Source organism: Emys orbicularis, chromosome 1, assembly GCF_028017835.1.
Source record: "Emys orbicularis isolate rEmyOrb1 chromosome 1, rEmyOrb1.hap1, whole genome shotgun sequence".
Lineage (NCBI taxonomy): Eukaryota > Metazoa > Chordata > Testudines > Emydidae > Emys > Emys orbicularis.
In genome coordinates this window covers 104,763,490-104,781,458 of record NC_088683.1, presented here as the reverse complement: position 1 = coordinate 104,781,458, position 17,969 = coordinate 104,763,490, and the positions used below count along the sequence as shown (strand labels likewise).

Genomic DNA, 17,969 nt, shown 5'->3' with positions numbered 1-17,969 from the left:
CAAAGAATACTTTGTGTGTGCGTGAGAAATGAACAGCAATTTTGTTTTATGAGACTTCACAATTTTTATACAGAGCCCTGTATGAATAATAGCTACCACCCTTCCAGAGCAAAATAATTACAGATGGATGCCTGTTTATTTATAGACATTCCTATGGCACTCAACACTGTAGTATCTGAGTGCTTCACAGCCATTTCTGACTTAAGCCTCACAACACTCCTGTGAGGTAGGGAAGTATCATTATCCCAGTTTCAGGTATCAGGAAACTATGGCCGAGAGAGACCCAAGGCCATACAGGAAATGCCGGAGTGCCCCAAGGGTCGGTCCTGGGGCCGGTTTTGTTTAATATCTTTATTAATGATCTGGAGGATGGTGTGGACTGCACTCTCAGCAAGTTTGCCGATGACACTAAACTAGGAGGCATGGTAGATACACTAGAGGGTAGGGATCGGATACAGAGGGACCTAGACAAATTAGAGGATTGGGCCAAAAGAAACCTGATGAGGTTCAACAAGGACAAGTGCAGAGTCCTGCACTTAGGACGGAAGAATCCCACGCACAGCTACAGACTAGGGACCGAATGGCTAGGTAGCAGTTCTGCAGAAAAGGACCTAGGGGTCACAGTGGACGAGAAGCTGGATATGAGTCAACAGTGTGCTCTTGTTGCCAAGAAGGCTAACGGCATTTTGGGCTGTATAAGTAGGGGCATTGCCAGCAGATCGAGGGACGTGATCGTTCCCCTTTATTCGACATTGGTGAGGCCTCATCTGGAGTACTGTGTCCAGTTTTGGGTCCCACACTACAAGAAGGATGTGGAAAAATTGGAAAGAGTCCAGCGGAGGGCAACAAAAATGATTAGGGGTCTGGAGCACATGACTTATGAGGAGAGGCTGAGGGAACTGGGATTGTTTAGTCTCCAGAAGAGAAGAATGAGGGGGGATTTGATAGCAGCCTTCAACTACCTGAAGGGGGGTTCCAAAGAGGATGGAAGTCGGCTGTTCTCAATGGTGGCAGATGACAGAACAAGGAGCAATGGTCTCAAGTTGCAGTGGGGGAGGTCTAGGTTGGATAATAGGAAACACTATTTCACTAGGAGGGTGGTGAAGCACTGGAATGCGTTACCTAGGGAGGTGGTGGAGTCTCCTTCCTTGGAGGTTTTTAAGGCCCGGCTTGACAAAGCCCTGGCTGGGATGATTTAGTTGGGAATTGGTCCTGCTTTGAGCAGGGGGTTGGACTAGATGACCTCCTGAGGTCCCTTCCAAGCCTGATATTCTATGAAATCAGTGTCATAGCCAGGATGAGAAGCCAGCTCTCCAGCTCCTGATTCTTAGATCTCACCACAAGACCTCCCTGAAACAAACAGCCTGTGTACTTGGCTATTTCAGTCAAATAAAAAGTTAGTGGTCCCGAACAGCAAATATAAGTGGAGTTACGCTCAAACAAAGGGGAAATGTTCATTGGCAGGCCCTGCAGTGGGAGGGAGGGGTAGAAACAGATAGTGCCCCAAGGAGCTTTGAGGGGGAAGAAAAATTATGTAATATACAATTCAATTTTTCTGTACAAGCCAGAGAGGTGGAAGGTGCCTGGGCGGCTACAGACGCTGCTGCTGCTGCTTGGAAAGGAGCTTGGGAAAATATAGTATTAAGGATGTGATGTTGACTAGACCAATAGTTCTACAAAGATGCTGTAGGAGACATTAACCTGAAGATTCTTAGCTTGGGTAGCTAGGCTTTGGCATAGGTTCCATCTTCAGCCAAGATTTTTTAACTTTTTTTTTTCCCTCTTCCTTGTACATTACATCAGTGGTTCCCAACCTTTTCTCTGCCGTGGCATACCTCGATCTCCAGGGGCTCTTTCCCTCACCTCCGGCTGGCAGCTGCAGGAGAGAAGGGGAGGGGCAGAAGAGCTGATCCATTGCTCACACAAGACAGGAGGAGGGAAGAGAGGAAGCTCTGATTGGTTGCTCCACCCCTGGACAAGGAGGGGCAGTGAGGCAGATGGCCAATCAGAAGGCGGCTTCCCCCCCCCTTGTTCTTATGTAGTTTTTCAAAAAATTCCAAGCACAGCTGTTTGGGCCTGACAGCACACTGGTTGGGAATCACTGCATTACATACACCTTTAGGGATTCTCCTGTGGGGGACTAGCTCAAGGGGAAAGAGAAGTTCAATCTCTGGCCTATTCAGTCTTTTAGCCTCAAATCTTACGTTGTGCCCAAAGTATTACATTTGTGTTTGGTGTAACAGTGCTCCTCGCCCTATTTATACCAAGCTTTTGTTGGGACCAGGGAGGGGATTTCAGTCCAGTGAGGCTCTCTTCACAGTTGGAAATTCCATGGTGGCTTTCTCACAGATCCATTTGTTGGGGTTGAAACAGCTCTCAGCCAGAATCTGGTCCACGCCACAAACAACACAGCTATGACTGCCACTGGTGCCAGTAACATGAAGCCTAATGGAAGAGAGTGTCAAAGAAGCAGATTTTACTCCAGTGATGTGCTAGTTGGGTATGTTAATAACAGCTTTCACTAAGAGAGTTTTCCTCCCAACCATTTGAGTTAAATAGATATTAACAGAAGCAAGCAAACAGTTTTTAAAAGTCTGGCTAAGGATTTCCTGCTCTGCCCTGCCCCCACCTCAGTTATTCAAGTTGCATGACTTTGGTATTTGTGATGTCATAAACCTACTAGTTCTTCCATTGTCCATGGAGTCTCTCCGTTAAGAGAGGGTAGACAAGACCTGAATTTCTAATGGGGGGGGGGGATTTAAAATAAAATACAAAACAAAAAACAGAACCCTTTCAGGCCACTTTTGGCAAAGGCCCAATATGTTTTCTTTGCAGGTTATCTAGAACAAACCCAGGCACCTCTACACAACAGGTTAGGAAAGGAAATGAAGAATCCTCTTTCCAAGTCAAACTACAGGAGGAATCTTAAGACTGTAAGCTCTTTGGGGCAGGGACCGCTTTTTTGTACAATGTTTGTACTGTGGGGCCCTGGTCCTGACTAGGGCTCCTAGGTTCTATGATACTACAGATAATAAGTGGGCAGAAAGTACTGATCCAAACTGGCATAATCTTGAGAAGGAAGAGACTAAGATGGGGATGCGATATCAACTGATGCAACCACGGCCACTCCTAAAATGTCAAAATGTCTACAAGAGATCAGCTCTTGGATGAAGAACAATTGGCTTAAGCTGAACGCAGGCAAGACCCAAGTGATGCTGGCTGGAGAGGGAAAATGCTTTGAAGAACTAGTCGAGACACTGTCACCACCTTCTACTGAAGGCACACAGCCCCCATTCTTCAAAGTGGTAAAAAAGGTCAGGGGCCAGTTGGACTCCTTACTAAGCTTGGATCCAAGGAGCATTAGTATCTGAAACTGCCCCCTTTCACTGTTAGCTTGCTAGTTCCTTCCTTCCAGATGAGGACCTGGCAATAGTGAGCCATGCATTTGTCACATCCAGTCCAGGTTACTGTAATTCACTGTATCTATAGCTGAATGTGAAGAGAATGTACAGGCTCCAGTTGGTACAGAATGTGGCTGCCTCCCCTCTCCATGGTTTAGGCAGTTGTGAGTACATCAGGCCTGTATTCAAGCCCCTCCCTGGCTCCTCGTCAGCTGTCAGTTTATGGCCTTGGTACTATTTGTCAAAGCAATTAGTGAATTAAGCCCTAGCTTCCATCAAAGATCAAATTTTGGTCTATGAACTGCTGAGATCGCTGTCCCCCTCTGGGACAATGTGGTCACAAATCCCAGAACAAAGCACATGACAGCTGGGCACAAAGTATTCTGAGCCAACGGGATGTGGCTATGGAACAATCTTCCAGGGGAGACCAGGCAAATCAAGAGACTGGCTGTCTTAAGGAAATGCTGCAAAACTTTCCTCTTTGAAAAAGCCTTTCTACAGTAAGAACAACACTCAAAACACTGACCCCTTAAACCTCCACCTACTGACCAACCAAAAATAGGAAATTAACAAAATGTAAAACAAAACCCATACCCCAAGCCTAAGCAGAGTTTTAACTCCCAAAAGGGAGAAGTGCCAACAACTCTATGAAGTCCACAAGGGACTTTGCGCTTGGTGTAGGTCTTTCAAGGAAGGCACTGATGGTCAGATTTCTAAAGGTATTTGGCACCTAAAGATGCAGATAGGTGCTTCTGAAAATCCCACTAGGCATCTATGCACCCAATTTCATTCACGTCAATGGGAAGTAGGTGCCTAAGCACTTTTGAAATTCTGACTAGGTGCCTATCTACATCTTTAAGCACCTACATACCTTTACAAATCTGGCCCCAGATACTACAGTGGTGGGCAGCAGTATAAAACAGATAGATTAAGTAATTAAATAGGGTATCAGAGGGGTAGCCGTGTTAGTCTGGATCTGTAAAAGCAGCAAAGAGTCCTGTGGCACTTTATAGACTAACAGACGTATTGGAGCATGAGCTTTCGTGGGTGAATACCCACTTCGTCGGATGCATCTGGTTTTAAAAGAGATAGCATAATTTCATGAGCAGTAACAGTAGCTGTAGCTCAGTATCTTGTTTCAGGGCATGAAATGATCACCTGTGGGGGACAGAAGGAATTTCTCCCATGCTCAGACCCCTGCTCCAGTTGTGCAACGTTGAACATAGGATTGCATTCTGCGGGACTTTCACCTTCTTCAAAAGCATCAAGTACTGCCTTCTGCCACCAGGGCTGTCCTTAGGGTCTTAGTGTCGACCCTCCCGCCTCTTCCTATCCCTGTTCTAATTTGACCCTTCCTGCAGGCTCCCACCACAGCTGGCTGCTGCAGCCTGGTGAGTCTTCCTTCCGCGGGGATCTAGTACTTAAAAGTGAAAAAGCCTCCAGCCTGCCAGACCTATTAGCACAACACTGAAATTGTTAAAGAGCCATTCAAGTGGTAATGATGCCATTTAACAGGCATTTGCCAACCCCCAGGTATATACTGTCAGTTTCTGAATTTACTGAAAAAACAGTTGTGCATGACTGTAATATTTATTCACACCTTCTATGGGTCATCTCGATTATCACTTCAAAGTTTTTTCTTCTGCTGCTACTGATAGCTCATCTCAATTGATTGGCCTCTTACAATTGGTATGCGTACTTCCACCTTTTCATGTTCTCTGTATGTATAAAATATCTTCTGTCTGTGTGTTTCACTCTATGCATCTGAAGAAGTGAGCTGTAGCCCACGAAAGCTTATGCTGAAATAAATTTGTTAATCTCTAAGGTGCCACAAGTACTCCTGTTCTTTATTCAGAATGTTAGTCTACAGGACCTTAGTTTAAAATTGTCTTTAAAAATATTTCATTAGTGTGTTGCTGAAGATTATAAAATCACATCTCTAAAAAATCCTTGCATAGATTTTTAGATGCACAATCTGAGTATTCATCTTTAGCCTTAAATGCTTCGATTTTCAGACATATAGTTTTTTAAATAAATCCTTCAAAAGACCATCCTTATCTAAAATACACATGCGAGCCCAGGCTGCAATCAGGCATAGGGGCACCAGTTTAATAATACTGCATAGGGCTCCATAAATCCTAAGGACGGCCTTGTCTGCCACAAACAGAATACCAGACTAGATGGGCCGGGGTCTCTTCAGACCTATGATCTTTTAGTTTAGTGCAGTAAAGACGTTGCATAAACAATAGAATCCTTATTTGATCCAAATAGTTTTAAATTAATAAATAAATAATAATAATAATAATAAAAGGGAATGGATTCAACATACTTCTCTGCTGGTAACCCGGCACCAGTCACCCACAACCATCCGTCCTTCCCCTTACTGAGTCCAAGCCAGTAGTAGCCTTTTTCCATCTTCATCCTGTTCATAATAAAGGTCTGGAAGACACAAGACCAAAACTGAATCAGATTGACAGGATAATATTAATGAAGGCAAAAGAAAGAAAAACGTGTAACCAGTTGTCCCAATGCTCTTATGGGAAATAATCCATAAATAAAATAATATAATAATAATAATGTGCAGTTTCATGACACCTTTCATTCTAGAGCAGTGCTTCTCAAAGTTGGGCCGCCGGTTGTGCAGGGAAAACCCCTAGCAGTCTGGGTCAGTTTGTTTACCTGCCGCGTCGGCAGGTTCGGCCGATTGTGGCTCCCACTGGCTGTGGTTCGCCGCTCCAGGCCAATGGGGGATGCGGGAAGCGGCACGGGCCGAGGGATGTGCTGGCCGCCCTTCCCGCAGCCCCCATTGGCCTGGAGCAGCGAACAGCAGCCAGTGGGAGCCGCGATCGGCTGAACCTGCGAACACGGCAGGTAAACAAACCAGCCCGACCCGCCAAGGGTTTTCCCTGCACAAGTGGCAGACCGGCTTTGAGAAGCACTGTTCTAGAGCTCTTGGAAAGTGTAGGGGACAATTTCCTGGTGCAAGTGCTGGAGGAACCAACTAGGGGCAGAGCTTTTCTTGACCTGCTGCTCACAAACAGGGAAGAATTAGTAGGGGAAGCAAAAGTGGATGGGAACCTGGGAGGCAGTGACCATGAGATGGTCGAGTTCAGGATCCTGACACAAGGAAGAAAGGAGAGCAGCAGAATACGGATCCTGGACTTCAGAAAAGCAGACTTTGACTCCCTCAGGGAACGGATGGGCAGGATCCCCTGGGAGAATAATATGAAGGGCAAAGGGGTCCAAGAGAGCTGGCTGTATTTTAAAGAATCCTTATTGCGGGTGCAGGAACAAACCATCCCGATGTGTAGAAAGAATAGTAAATATGGCAGACGACCAGCTTGGCTTAACAGTGAAATCCTTGCTGACCTTAAACGCAAAAAAGAAGCTTACAAGAAGTGGAAGATTGGACAAATGACCAGGGAGGAGTATAAAAATATTGCTCAGGCATGCAAGAGTGAAATCAGGAAGGCCAAATCGCACTTGGAGTTGCAGCTAGCAAGAGATGTTAAGAGTAACAAGAAGGGTTTCTTCAGGTATGTTAGCAACAAGAAGAAAGTCAAGGAAAGTGTGGGCCCATTACTGAATGAGGGAGGCAACCTAGTGACAGAGGATGTGGAAAAAGCTAATGTACTCAATGCTTTTTTTGCCTCTGTCTTCACAAACAAAGTCAGCTCCCAGACTGCTGGACTGGGCAGCACAGTATGAGGAGGAGGTGACCAGCCCTCTGTGGAGAAAGAAGTGGTTCGGGACTATTTAGAAAAACTGGATGAGCACAAATCCATGGGGCCGGATGCACTGCATCCGAGGGTGCTAAAGGAGTTGGTGGATTTGATTGCGGAGCCATTGGCCATCATCTTTGAAAACTCATGGCGATCGGGGGAGGTCCCGGATGACTGGAAAAAGGCTAATGTAGTGCCCATCTTTAAAAAAGGGAAGAAGGAGGATCCGGGGAACTACAGGCCAGTCAGCCTCACCTCAGTCTCTGGAAAAATCATGGAGCAGGTCCTCAAGGAATCAATTATGAAACACTTAGAGGAGAGGAAAGTGATCAGGAACAGTCAGCATGGATTCACCAAGGGGAAGTCATGCCTGACTAACCTAATTGCCTTTATGATGAGATAACTGACTCTGTGGATGAGGGGAAAGCAGTGGATGTGTTATTCCTTGACTTTAGCAAAGCTTTTGATACGGTCTCCCACAGTATTCTTGCCGCCAAGTTAAAGAAGTATGGGCTGGATGAATGGACTGTAAGGTGGATAGAAAGCTGGCTAGATAGTCGGGCTCAACGGGTAGTGATCAATGGCTCCATGTCTAGTTGGCAGCTGGTTTCAAGCGGAGTGCCCCAAGGGTCGGTCCTGGGGCCGGTTTTGTTTAATATCTTTATTAATGATCTGGAGGATGGTGTGGACTGCACTCTCAGCAAGTTTGCAGATGACACTAAACTGGGAGGTGTGGTAGATATGCTGGAGGGTAGGGATCGGATACAGAGGGACCTAGACAAATTAGAGGATTGGGCCAAAAAAAACCTGATGAGGTTCAGCAAGGACAAATGCAGAGTCCTGCACTGAGGACGGAAGAATCCTATGCACTGCTACAGACTAGGGACTGAATGGCTAGGTAGCAGTTCTGCAGAAAAGGACCTAGGAGTCACAGTGGATGAGAAGCTGGATATGAGTCAACAGTGTGCTCTAGTTGCCAAGAAGGCTAACGACATTTTGGGCTGTATAAGTAGGGGCATTGCCAGCAGATCGAGGAATGTGATCGTTCCCTTTTATTCGACATTGGTGAGGCCTCATCTGGAGTACTGTGTCCAGTTTTGGGTCCCACACTACAAGAAGGATGTGGAAAAATTGGAAAGAGTCCAGCGGAGGGCAACAAAAATGATTAGGGGTCTGGAGCACATGACTTATGAGGAGAGGCTGAGGGAACTGGGATTGTTTAGTCTCCAGAAGAGAAGAATGAGGCGGGATTTGATAGCTGCTTTCAACTATCTGAAGGGGGGTTCCAAAGAGGATGGAGCTCAGCTGTTCTCAATGGTGGCAGATGACAGAACAAGGAGCAATGGGCTCAAGTTGCAGTGGGGGAGGTCTAGGTTGGATATTAGGAAACACTATTTCACTAGGAGGGTGGTGAAGCACTGGAATGCGTTACCTAGGGAGGTGGTGGAATCTCCTTCCTTGGAGGTTTTTAAGGCCCGGCTTGACAAAGCCCTGGCTGGGATGATTTATTTGGGAATTGGTCCTGCTTTGAGCAGGGGGTTGGACTAGATGACCTCCTGAGGTCCCTTCCAACCCTGATATTCTATGATTCTATGATTCTTTATAAATATCAGCTAAGTCTTATTATCCCCATTTTAAAAATGGGGAAATTAAGGTACAAAGAGTGAAATTCACCCCTGTGCAGCAGGTCAGTGAATGCCACTAAGTGGTGCTTAGACACTGTTTCTGACCTTCTGAACATAGGTGAATTTGACCCAAAGAGTTTAGGTAATTTGAAAAGTCATACAAGCTTGTGACAAGAGTAGGAATAGAATCCAGGTCTCCTGACTCCCCCAGACCTGTGTGTTAACTGCAAGACTATTCTTTCTGAGCCCATATCAATTGGGTGTAACACTCACTTCCCCTTGTGAATACATAACAGTCCCCTGGGGAAGTGGTTGAACCACCATATCTAGAAACTTCTAAAGAAATGAGTTAAAGAGCAACAGTGAGCATATGTTGCAAGGAATAATACTGCACTGGCTAGTGGGGTGTGGGCACTGGACTAAGTGCAGCCTAATAATAAATAATAATAAAATAATAATAAGGCCTTTCCAGGATTCTTTGATGCTAATATGCTTTGGATAGAAAGCTCTCTATTATTGTACTTTGTCCTTAGACAGAAGTAGGATACTCTGAAGGGACTCTGGTTAGCTTGTGAAGTGACCTGGTGCCTTATTGGCATAATCTCACTTCCCTGCACAGAGAAGAGAGGATCCAGGGCTCAATAGTTACAAAAATTAAACCCAATTTGTTTTAAAAATAAGAGCATTAATACAGTTCAAGAAAGGTGGCTACAATGGAGACTTCAGCCTACTTAGTGCCATGGCAAATACACCATTAAAAATCCTTGTAACCTTTTATTAAAAGATACAGAAGAGAAGGAAAAACAGTTAAATCATTTGAAATGTAAAATATTAATTAAAGCTTTTAATTTAACAACATTTTCTATTCTCTTTCCTTTTAGCTGGAGAGAGGTTTAGAAGGAAAATCCACTTGTCTGACAGTCTTTTAGATGCTATTAAAGATGGTGATAGCTGTCTTTTTGGGCAAAAGAGAAGGTTAGTTGAAATGAGCTGGAGCGGATTTTGCTACTGTTAAAGGAGATCCCATTTCATCCCAGGTGGTATTTGGGATTCAGATGGAGCTGGTACAGGTGGCAATGTCATCTGGGTACCACTCTCTGGCCTAGTGTGGTCAGGACATCTTTCAGGGTATGTCTACATAGGGATAAAAGATCCACAGAAGCTGCCTCAGACTGGCGGGGCTTGGACCATGGGGCTAAAAATTGCTCTGTAGATGTTTGGGTTCAGGCTGGAGCCTGTGCTCTGGGACCCTCCACTCTCACAGACTGAGCCCAAACATCTACGTAGTAATTTGTCAGCCCTGGAGCCCAAGCCCAGGTCAGCCGTGGGTTTTTATCCCTGTGCAGGCATACCCTCAGGTTAGGATAATGAAGGCCCACGGATCCCAGGAGGTGGTGGGGGTGGCAGCCATGATGGTGAAACTCACTCCTTTCTCCCCCAAAGTCTTTTTCTTTAAGGACTCACAAAAGGAATGGTGGGTGGGATAGTCCATCCCTCATTGTTTGTTCAGCAATTAGGCCTAATAACTGACATACCACTTTTAATTCATTAATATCTGGCTCCACATAATGTTTTAACAAGTATAATTTCAACAGTCCTTGGATTATATCAATGTGGTCTTTTTGGTTTAGGCTAATCCAGTCTGATTCTTTTGCACCCATTTATAAAGTTTTTTTAATTGAAAATAACAATCTACTTTCCATGGTAATTTTCTAAGCAGGCAAAAGTTATAGACCAGTTGTCAACAGGACCCCCAGTGAAAAAATCAGAGAAGACAGACTTTCAAGGAAGCAATTCCCCCATCCCCTAGTATAATAACAGGGCATTGTGGATATACATCCCACCAGTATCTCGCACTGACTGTTGTCAGAGACAAAATACAGGGCTAGATGAGCCTTTGGTCTGTTCCACTATGGCAAAAGCTGAGAGAGAATAATGGATTAGATGCACCATTGATCTGATCCAGTAGTGGTGCAGTAGATGAAGAGACCCTGGACAAATGGACTCCTGGTCATGTCTGGTGTGTCAGGAGCTTGATACAGACCATACAATGGTCTGACCCTCTGTGGCAGGAAGTGAGCTACATTTGACTTCCTTCTGGTATGGTATTTCTTATGTTCCTTGTTGGATCACTCTCCCTTTCTCCATTAGAAGTGTGAACGAGGTGTTTTCTCACCTTCTCCTCTTCATTGTCAATCACAGCCAGGCTGCCTGCCTGTGAGTTGCAGTACCTCTCGCTATCACTCCAGTTTTTTTTCTTCTCCGAGAAGTAGTAGCATTTCCCATGGCGCAGAACCCATCCAAGTGGGCAGTACTCACACTGGGCATGTTCTACAGGGTAAAGAAAGAGTCCTATAACAAGATCAATGGAGTATCTCCACCCTCCTTTTTCCTCTCATTATCCAGCTCCCTCTCTCTTTCACAGACCATCCTTTCTTCTCAGATGTGGAGCTTGACATGGCAATCCTTGTCTGTGTCTACTCAAGGCTAGACTGCAGGAACACGCACTACCTGGGGACTCCCTGAAAAACCAGCTAGATGCTTCACCTAATACAGAATGCAGCTGCCCGCTTTCTGAAGGGTGCAGAGCAACAGCAGCTTATTATACCCAGGCTCCTTTCTCTTCCTGAGGTGCCAAGACATCGCTAGGTGATAATCAAAGCACTGATCATCACCTATAAAGCAGTTTCTAGGCCCCATCTCTCTCTCTCTCTCTCTCTGTCCAGTCACTGCACCTATGCTCAGCAGGAATGCTCCTGCCACCTGCCTGAGGGGGGCTACTCCTGGGCGCCATAGACAGGATGTTCCTGTCCTCACCTCTGGAATTCACTTCTGCTAGAAAAAATATCTGATCTGAGCCTGGCTCCATTTGAAGTGTGATGTAAGATCCATCTCTCTGTTCAGACTTTATAGTAAGTGCAGGTTGTGGGAATGCCATTCAGGCCGCTAGGTGGTTCACCCCATGTCCTTTTTGGGTAGCCAGTTTGGTGCTGCAGAGGGCGATGGTATATTTACTGTCTATTTGGGGAGAGGGGGAAATGTTGTTTCTAAACCTGCTCTAAATTATTCAAAGTGCACCAAGGTACTACAGTGATTAGGGCTTTATAAATGCCTGCAGTCATAAAACTATGAACTATTATTAATAAAGATACAGGTCTCCGCATGCTTCAGTGATGCACAGGAAGGAGAATATCACATGAGGCTGTTACCTGCTTTCCCACTCTCTAACTCCCCACAAAAATGTTCCTTTAATTTGCCCAGCATCATCACAGTACGTCTGTGAAGGTCATCGGACGTATTCTGGTTGTTTCCACTGAGTTCCTCAGATAAATTCTGGGCACTGTTGAGGCAGCTGAGACTAGAGCCTTGAAAGACTTAAACAGAAAACACACAGAGATATAAATACATGTAATGGATTAAGCAAAATGAGTAGCTGTGTCACACGGCAACCTCGCTTGGAGTGCCCTTCTACAGCAAGCCACAGCATGAGAGGCACACCTGCCTCAGTTTCCCCTTCTCAGAGTCCCCAGTAAATAGTCCAAACAATCTTTGAGTACAACCATAGTCCTTGCAGGGTTAATTACCAAAGTCCCATGCACACAACCCATAACCCAAGTCCCATAATCATATTCCCAACATCAAATCAATCAGCGTCCCTCACCACAGGCTCTGGCATCCCTCACCATGCCTCTCTCCCAGCCTTCCGCCCTCTCTGTCCCTTCGGCTTCAGGTCTCTGGCTCCACGAGCCAGCAGGCATCTCCCTCTGCTGCTCTCACCCTTAAGCTCTCTCCTGGCTTGTCAGTCTAGCTCAGGAAAGCCAGCTAGCCAGCCCCTTCACTGCCTTCCTAATAATTCCCACCTCTTTCCAGTGAAGGCCTGCAGAGAGCTCTCTGCTCCCTACAGGCTCTTGCAGACAACTCCTCCCATCTCCTGCTCTCTGGGAGCTCTGACTCACCAGGTTTCTCTCCCTCTCAGCCCAGGTGCCCTCTTTTGGGATGGTGCCCCTAGCCCCTGTTTGCCAGAAGCTTGGAATGGGCGACAGAGGATGGATCACAGTCACTTGATGATTACCTGTTCTGTTCATTCCCTTTGAAGCATCTGGCATTGGCCACTGTCAGCAGACAGGATACTGGGCTAGATGGACCTTTGGTCTGACCCAGTATGGCCATTCTTATGTTCTTTTAAAACAACTGGGAGACAGCTGATGAGTCACAGAGGCACTGGCCCTGCTCACTCCTAAGGGCAGTGTCACTCTGTGATGAGCTGATAGAGGAAAAATGAGGCCCATCTAATATTGCCCTTTTTTTGCCACAGATGGCCTGACTGTCTCTCCGAATTGCCTGTGGCAGAGGTTTGCTTTTATGCCTCAGTCATTGCTTTACACTTGTCTCATCTGGCCAAATGGACAAGTAGCAGGAGCAGTGAATGAAGATGCCAAGCTTTTCTAAATGTAAACTCTTTCCCTCTTCAATGGGCTCTCTTTTCCTTCCATCAATTAAAATAGCTGAGCGCTAGAAATCTCTAGCTGTTGTGTTTCCACAACACTGTGGAACTCTAGCTGTTGTGTTTCCAGTGTAATATGCAGGGCAGATGGATTAGGGATGGAAGATATGATCATAAAAATGGAGGTCCTATGGCATGTCTCACCCATTATTGAACTAACCCTCCCCTTCTTGTGACTTCTTGGCTTTGAAACAAGGAGCCAGAACTTACTCAGAACAGCCAAACCTGTCACAGTCCCAAGCAGAATGGTCACCGCTACTCCTAGGGATATGGTCAAGGGATGGCAAAATGGAGAAGACCTGGAAGAAGCTGCAAGTACAGAAGGAGCTGTTAGCATAGTTTAGAATCAGGGGTCGGCAACCTTTGGCATGTGGCCCATCAGGGTAATCCGGTGGCGGTCCGTGAGACATTTTGTTTACGTTGCCTGTCCGCAGGCACGGCCCCCCACAGCTCCCAGTGGCTGAGGTTTGCCGTTCCCAGACAATGGGAGCTGTGGGAAGCGGCAGCCAGCACGTTCCTGCGGCCCACTGCTTTCCGCAACTCTCATTGGCCAGGAACGGCGAACCGCAGCCACTGAGAGCTGCGGGGGGCCGTGCCTGCGAACGGTCAATGTAAACAAAATGTCTCATGGCCCACCAGCGGATTACTCTGATGGGCTGTGTGCGAAGGTTGCCGACACCTGGTTAGAAACAGGAAGAGACCCACCAAGGCAAAGGCCAGCTGGGCACTTTTATTCATCCTAACCCATAACAGAAGGCAAGGGGGGCACTTGTAAGGAAAGAAAGTTAGAATTGCCCAGTTGGAAGCACTGACCTGGTTTACTACTGAGGCAAATAGCTCTGTAGGAATTAAAATATAAGAATGGCATCTGCAGTGACTCTACAAGGGTTACATATTTCCCTCATTCCTAGTGCTTCAGGGCATAAACTACTCCCTGGGGGTCAGGAAGAAATTTCCTTTCATGGTATACATGGTGGAATGGTGCTTCACATGGGGCATTCTGGATGTTTCAATCTCCTCTAAAGCATCAGAGGAAAAATGAATTCCTGTTTAGCTCAAACAGGAATTCATTTAGGGAAGTTCTATGGCCTGCATTATACAGGTCAGTCCAAATGATCCCAGTGGTCCCTTCTAGCTTTACAATCTATGAATCTATGGACTAAGTATTTTGAACTATGAACCTATACCATCAAGCCTCCCATAGTCAATGAGCTTGTACCAGCCTCCTGGTTGGAGAAAGAGGATATTTCTAGCTCTATTTTGTTCTTTGTTGGTTTACTTTCCGTGAATACAGTGTTGGTGAAAAGTGCTGCGTTGTGAGTCCAGGAACCTGAAGCTCTTTGTATAGCTCTCCAAACAGGTATAGTATGAGCAGTGGCAGTACAAGTTTCCAACACATCAGCCCCCCATCAAAGTGACTTGATCATGATCCCTCTTCCAGGGCTGAGTAGGGAATTCGGTCTGTGTAACCCATCCATTCCTTGGGAGACAGCCAATTAAGGGTAAGCAATCCCAGCCATGGGAGTGGGTTTTGTGATGTGGACAATTGTCCTATCAGGTATTAGACTGCAACCCTAAATAATTTCACACAATGCACTGAACAGCTGGCAGATGGGAATGAATTCTGATCACTCACTACTGACCTGCATAGAACAGATAGGAACTGATGGCACCTAAAGCTGAGTGGCTCAGTGTCCCCTTCCAGCCCCCCTGAATTACTCAATCTCCACATGCATAGGGCAACATTGGAAAAGATGACTTCTGCAGAGGTGAAGGCTCTATTTAACCCATTCCCCATGACCTGAGAGTGGATGTAAACTGTGCCCTAGAGATAAAAGGTTCTGTATGCTATCTCCTTGAGTCATTCAATCCACTGAGGTGGAACTGCATGGCAGCTTGTGCTCTAGAGGTAAAAATCATTGCAACCCATTTCCCACTACTCCCAAATCATTCAGTCACACCTCACCCTCTAAATTCTTACTCTACATTCTCTAGGTCCAGGATACAAATATACTTGCTTCCATTTTACTCAGAGATCAGATAAGTTACAGCAGTGGTTCTCAACCAGAGGTACGCAGAGGTCTTCCAGGGGGTACATCAACTCATGTAGATATTTGCCTAGTTTTACAACAGGCTACGTAAAAAAGCACTAGCGAAGTCAGTACAAATTTAAATTTCATCCAGACAATGACTTGTTTATACTGCTCTATATACTATACACTGAAATGGAAGTACAACATTTATATTCCAATTGGTTTATTTTATAATTATATGGTAAAAATGAGAAAGTGAGCAATTTGTCAGTAATAGTGGCTGTGACACTTTTGTATTTTTATGTCTGATTTTGAAAGCAAGTAGTTTTTAAGTGAGTTGAAACTTGGGGGTACGCAAGACAAATCAGACTCCTGAAAGGGGTACAGTAGTCTGGAAAGGTTGAGAGCCACTGAGTTGCAGTCCTTTCCTTCTGTAAACCCCTCCCCAAATATTTGCTAGATGATTTTTAGCTATTTGCTAAGAGACCAGCGAAAGATGTAATTAGCTTTGGGTTATTAATTGCCCTAAAGTAATTTTTTCTCTGTTTTTTAAGGATCACATTTCTGTTTTGCTGCACTGGGATAGCACACGCCCGCGCTCTCTCTCTCATTCTGTGGAGCTTTAGCTGATGTTTACATAAATGGGCAGGAACCTGTGGGTTAAGGCACCATTTTGTGATGACTTCCTGATATGCTGACTTTATAAATAACATGTATTAATTATTATTAAATTATTAAATATTAATTTATCTAAAGAGTAACCCATGGAAAGGTGACAAATCCTATCAGTGGCTTCAACAGTGCCAAGGAAAAGCGGTTACCCAGTCACTCTCTTCAAAAGTGTTTACAAAAGCAGCCGGTATAGGCTAGCCATATTAGACATTATCTGATGTGCAAATGGGACTCCTGTAAATCTGTTAAGACTCTTGGCCTGATTCTCCTCTGACTTATTCTGGTGTAAATCAGGAGTAACTCCACTGTCATATGAGTGAAAGAGGACTCATGCCCTCCCTGTTCAAAATATTCTAACCTATCTGTGGTTATGGCATTTTCAAATCTCATTAAATAAAAATATCATGAAAATAAATATGCCTATGCACCCTTATAGCACTTTTCATTGAAGGGTCTCAAAACATTTTTTAAATATTAAGCTTCACCACAGCCAGAAACAAGTACATTTTACAGATGGGGAAACTGATGTACAGAAAGTTTAAATAGCATGCTTAACTGGAGGTCATGCAGCAAGCCATTGGCAGAGTTGGATAAAGACCCAAGAGGTACGTCTACACAGCAAGCAGAAACATGCAGCAGCAAGTCTCAGAGCCTGGGTCTACGGACTCAGGCTCACACTACACTGCTAAAAATAGCTGTATAGAAAGAGCCTAAGCTCCAGCCCAAGCCTGAACATCTACACAGCTATTTTTGCAGTGGTGGCATGAGCCCTGCGAACCCAAGTCTTTAGACCCAGACTCGCTGCTGTGGGTTTCTGCTTGCCATGTAGATGTACTCAAGCAGTCCTGACTAGAGCTGCACAAATAACTGATCTTTTGGTTTGGTGGCAGTTCAAAAAAAAATTTAAAAAAAAACGGGAAAAAATTGGTTTAGGTTGAACTGAACCTGATTTGATTTTTTTAAATTTTTGGTGAATCAATAAAGGGTGTTCTGGCTCTGTTCCAGAGCACAGATTCAAAGCCAGATCACCTGCATCCCACCCCCGGGCTAAAGGTTGGGGGGCTTGCAGCAGCACCACAACCTCCACTGTTTTGTGAACGGCCAATATTATTAGTACCAAATTTGCACATACTTTTGGGTCAGCCAAAACTGTATTTTTCATCAAATAAACTGTCCAAATTTTTTTGCCCAGTTCTAGTCCTGATTCCCAGTTTCCTGCTCTATCCGTTAAATCCCAGATTCTCAACTTTTTTCTTTCTGGGGCCCCGCCAACATGCTATAAAAACTCCATGGCCCACCTGTGCCACAACAACTGTTTTTCTGCATATAAAAGCCAGGGCCGTAGTGGGTAGCAAGCAGGGCAATTGCCTGGGGCCCCATGCAACAGGAGCCCCAGTGAAGCTACAGTGCTTCGGCTTCAGCCCCGGTGGTGGGGCTCAGGGCCCCTGGCTTCAGTCCCATGCAGTGGCTGTGGGGCTTCAGCTTTCTGCCTTGGGCCCCAGGGAGTCTAATGGTAGCCCTGCTTGGCAGGCCAGACCCTCTGAAACCTGCTTGCAGCCCCGCAGGAGGCCCAAGACCCCTGGTTGAGAACCACTGTGCTAAATCAAACTATCTGGTGGTACATGGCACAGAAATAAAGTCTGGAGATGTTATTCTTACCTCCATTTGATCTTTTCCTTCTTCCTTTGAAGCGTAGGGCTGTGTAACCATCCTCCCCCTCTTCCATCTCTAGCCTCTTTTGCAGAGTGAAACCAAGAGAAACAAACAACCCTTACTGTCACAGCAAAAGCAACCATGGGAAGTTAGTAGGAAGGAAGGAGCAGAGAGAGACTGGTCACTTATGAACTTAAACCAAAGTAAACCACACAGGATGCTTGTATTTGAGTTCAGAGGACAGCTTAGTGCATGCCTGAAAGGTAGGGCTTGTTTTTATAACAAAAAAGAAAGAAGAAAGGATTTTCGTATAATGTGACTATGTTGCATATGTAACAGGAACCCTACAGCTCCCGCTT

General features: G+C 45.4%; 1 protein-coding gene across 1 annotated transcript; it reads right to left on the bottom strand.

Moving 5' to 3' along the window:
* Positions 1 to 2,294: 2,294 nt before the first annotated feature.
* Positions 2,295 to 17,683, bottom strand: LOC135879053 (natural killer cells antigen CD94-like). The gene is made up of 6 exons (XM_065404869.1): positions 17,617 to 17,683; positions 13,463 to 13,561; positions 11,958 to 12,122; positions 10,925 to 11,079; positions 5,731 to 5,840; positions 2,295 to 2,445 (listed from the first exon to the last, which is right to left on the bottom strand). The coding sequence occupies exons 1-6, from the start codon at positions 17,681 to 17,683 to the stop codon at positions 2,295 to 2,297; spliced, it is 747 nt and encodes a 248-aa protein (XP_065260941.1).
* Between the last annotated feature and the right edge of the window lie 286 nt (positions 17,684 to 17,969).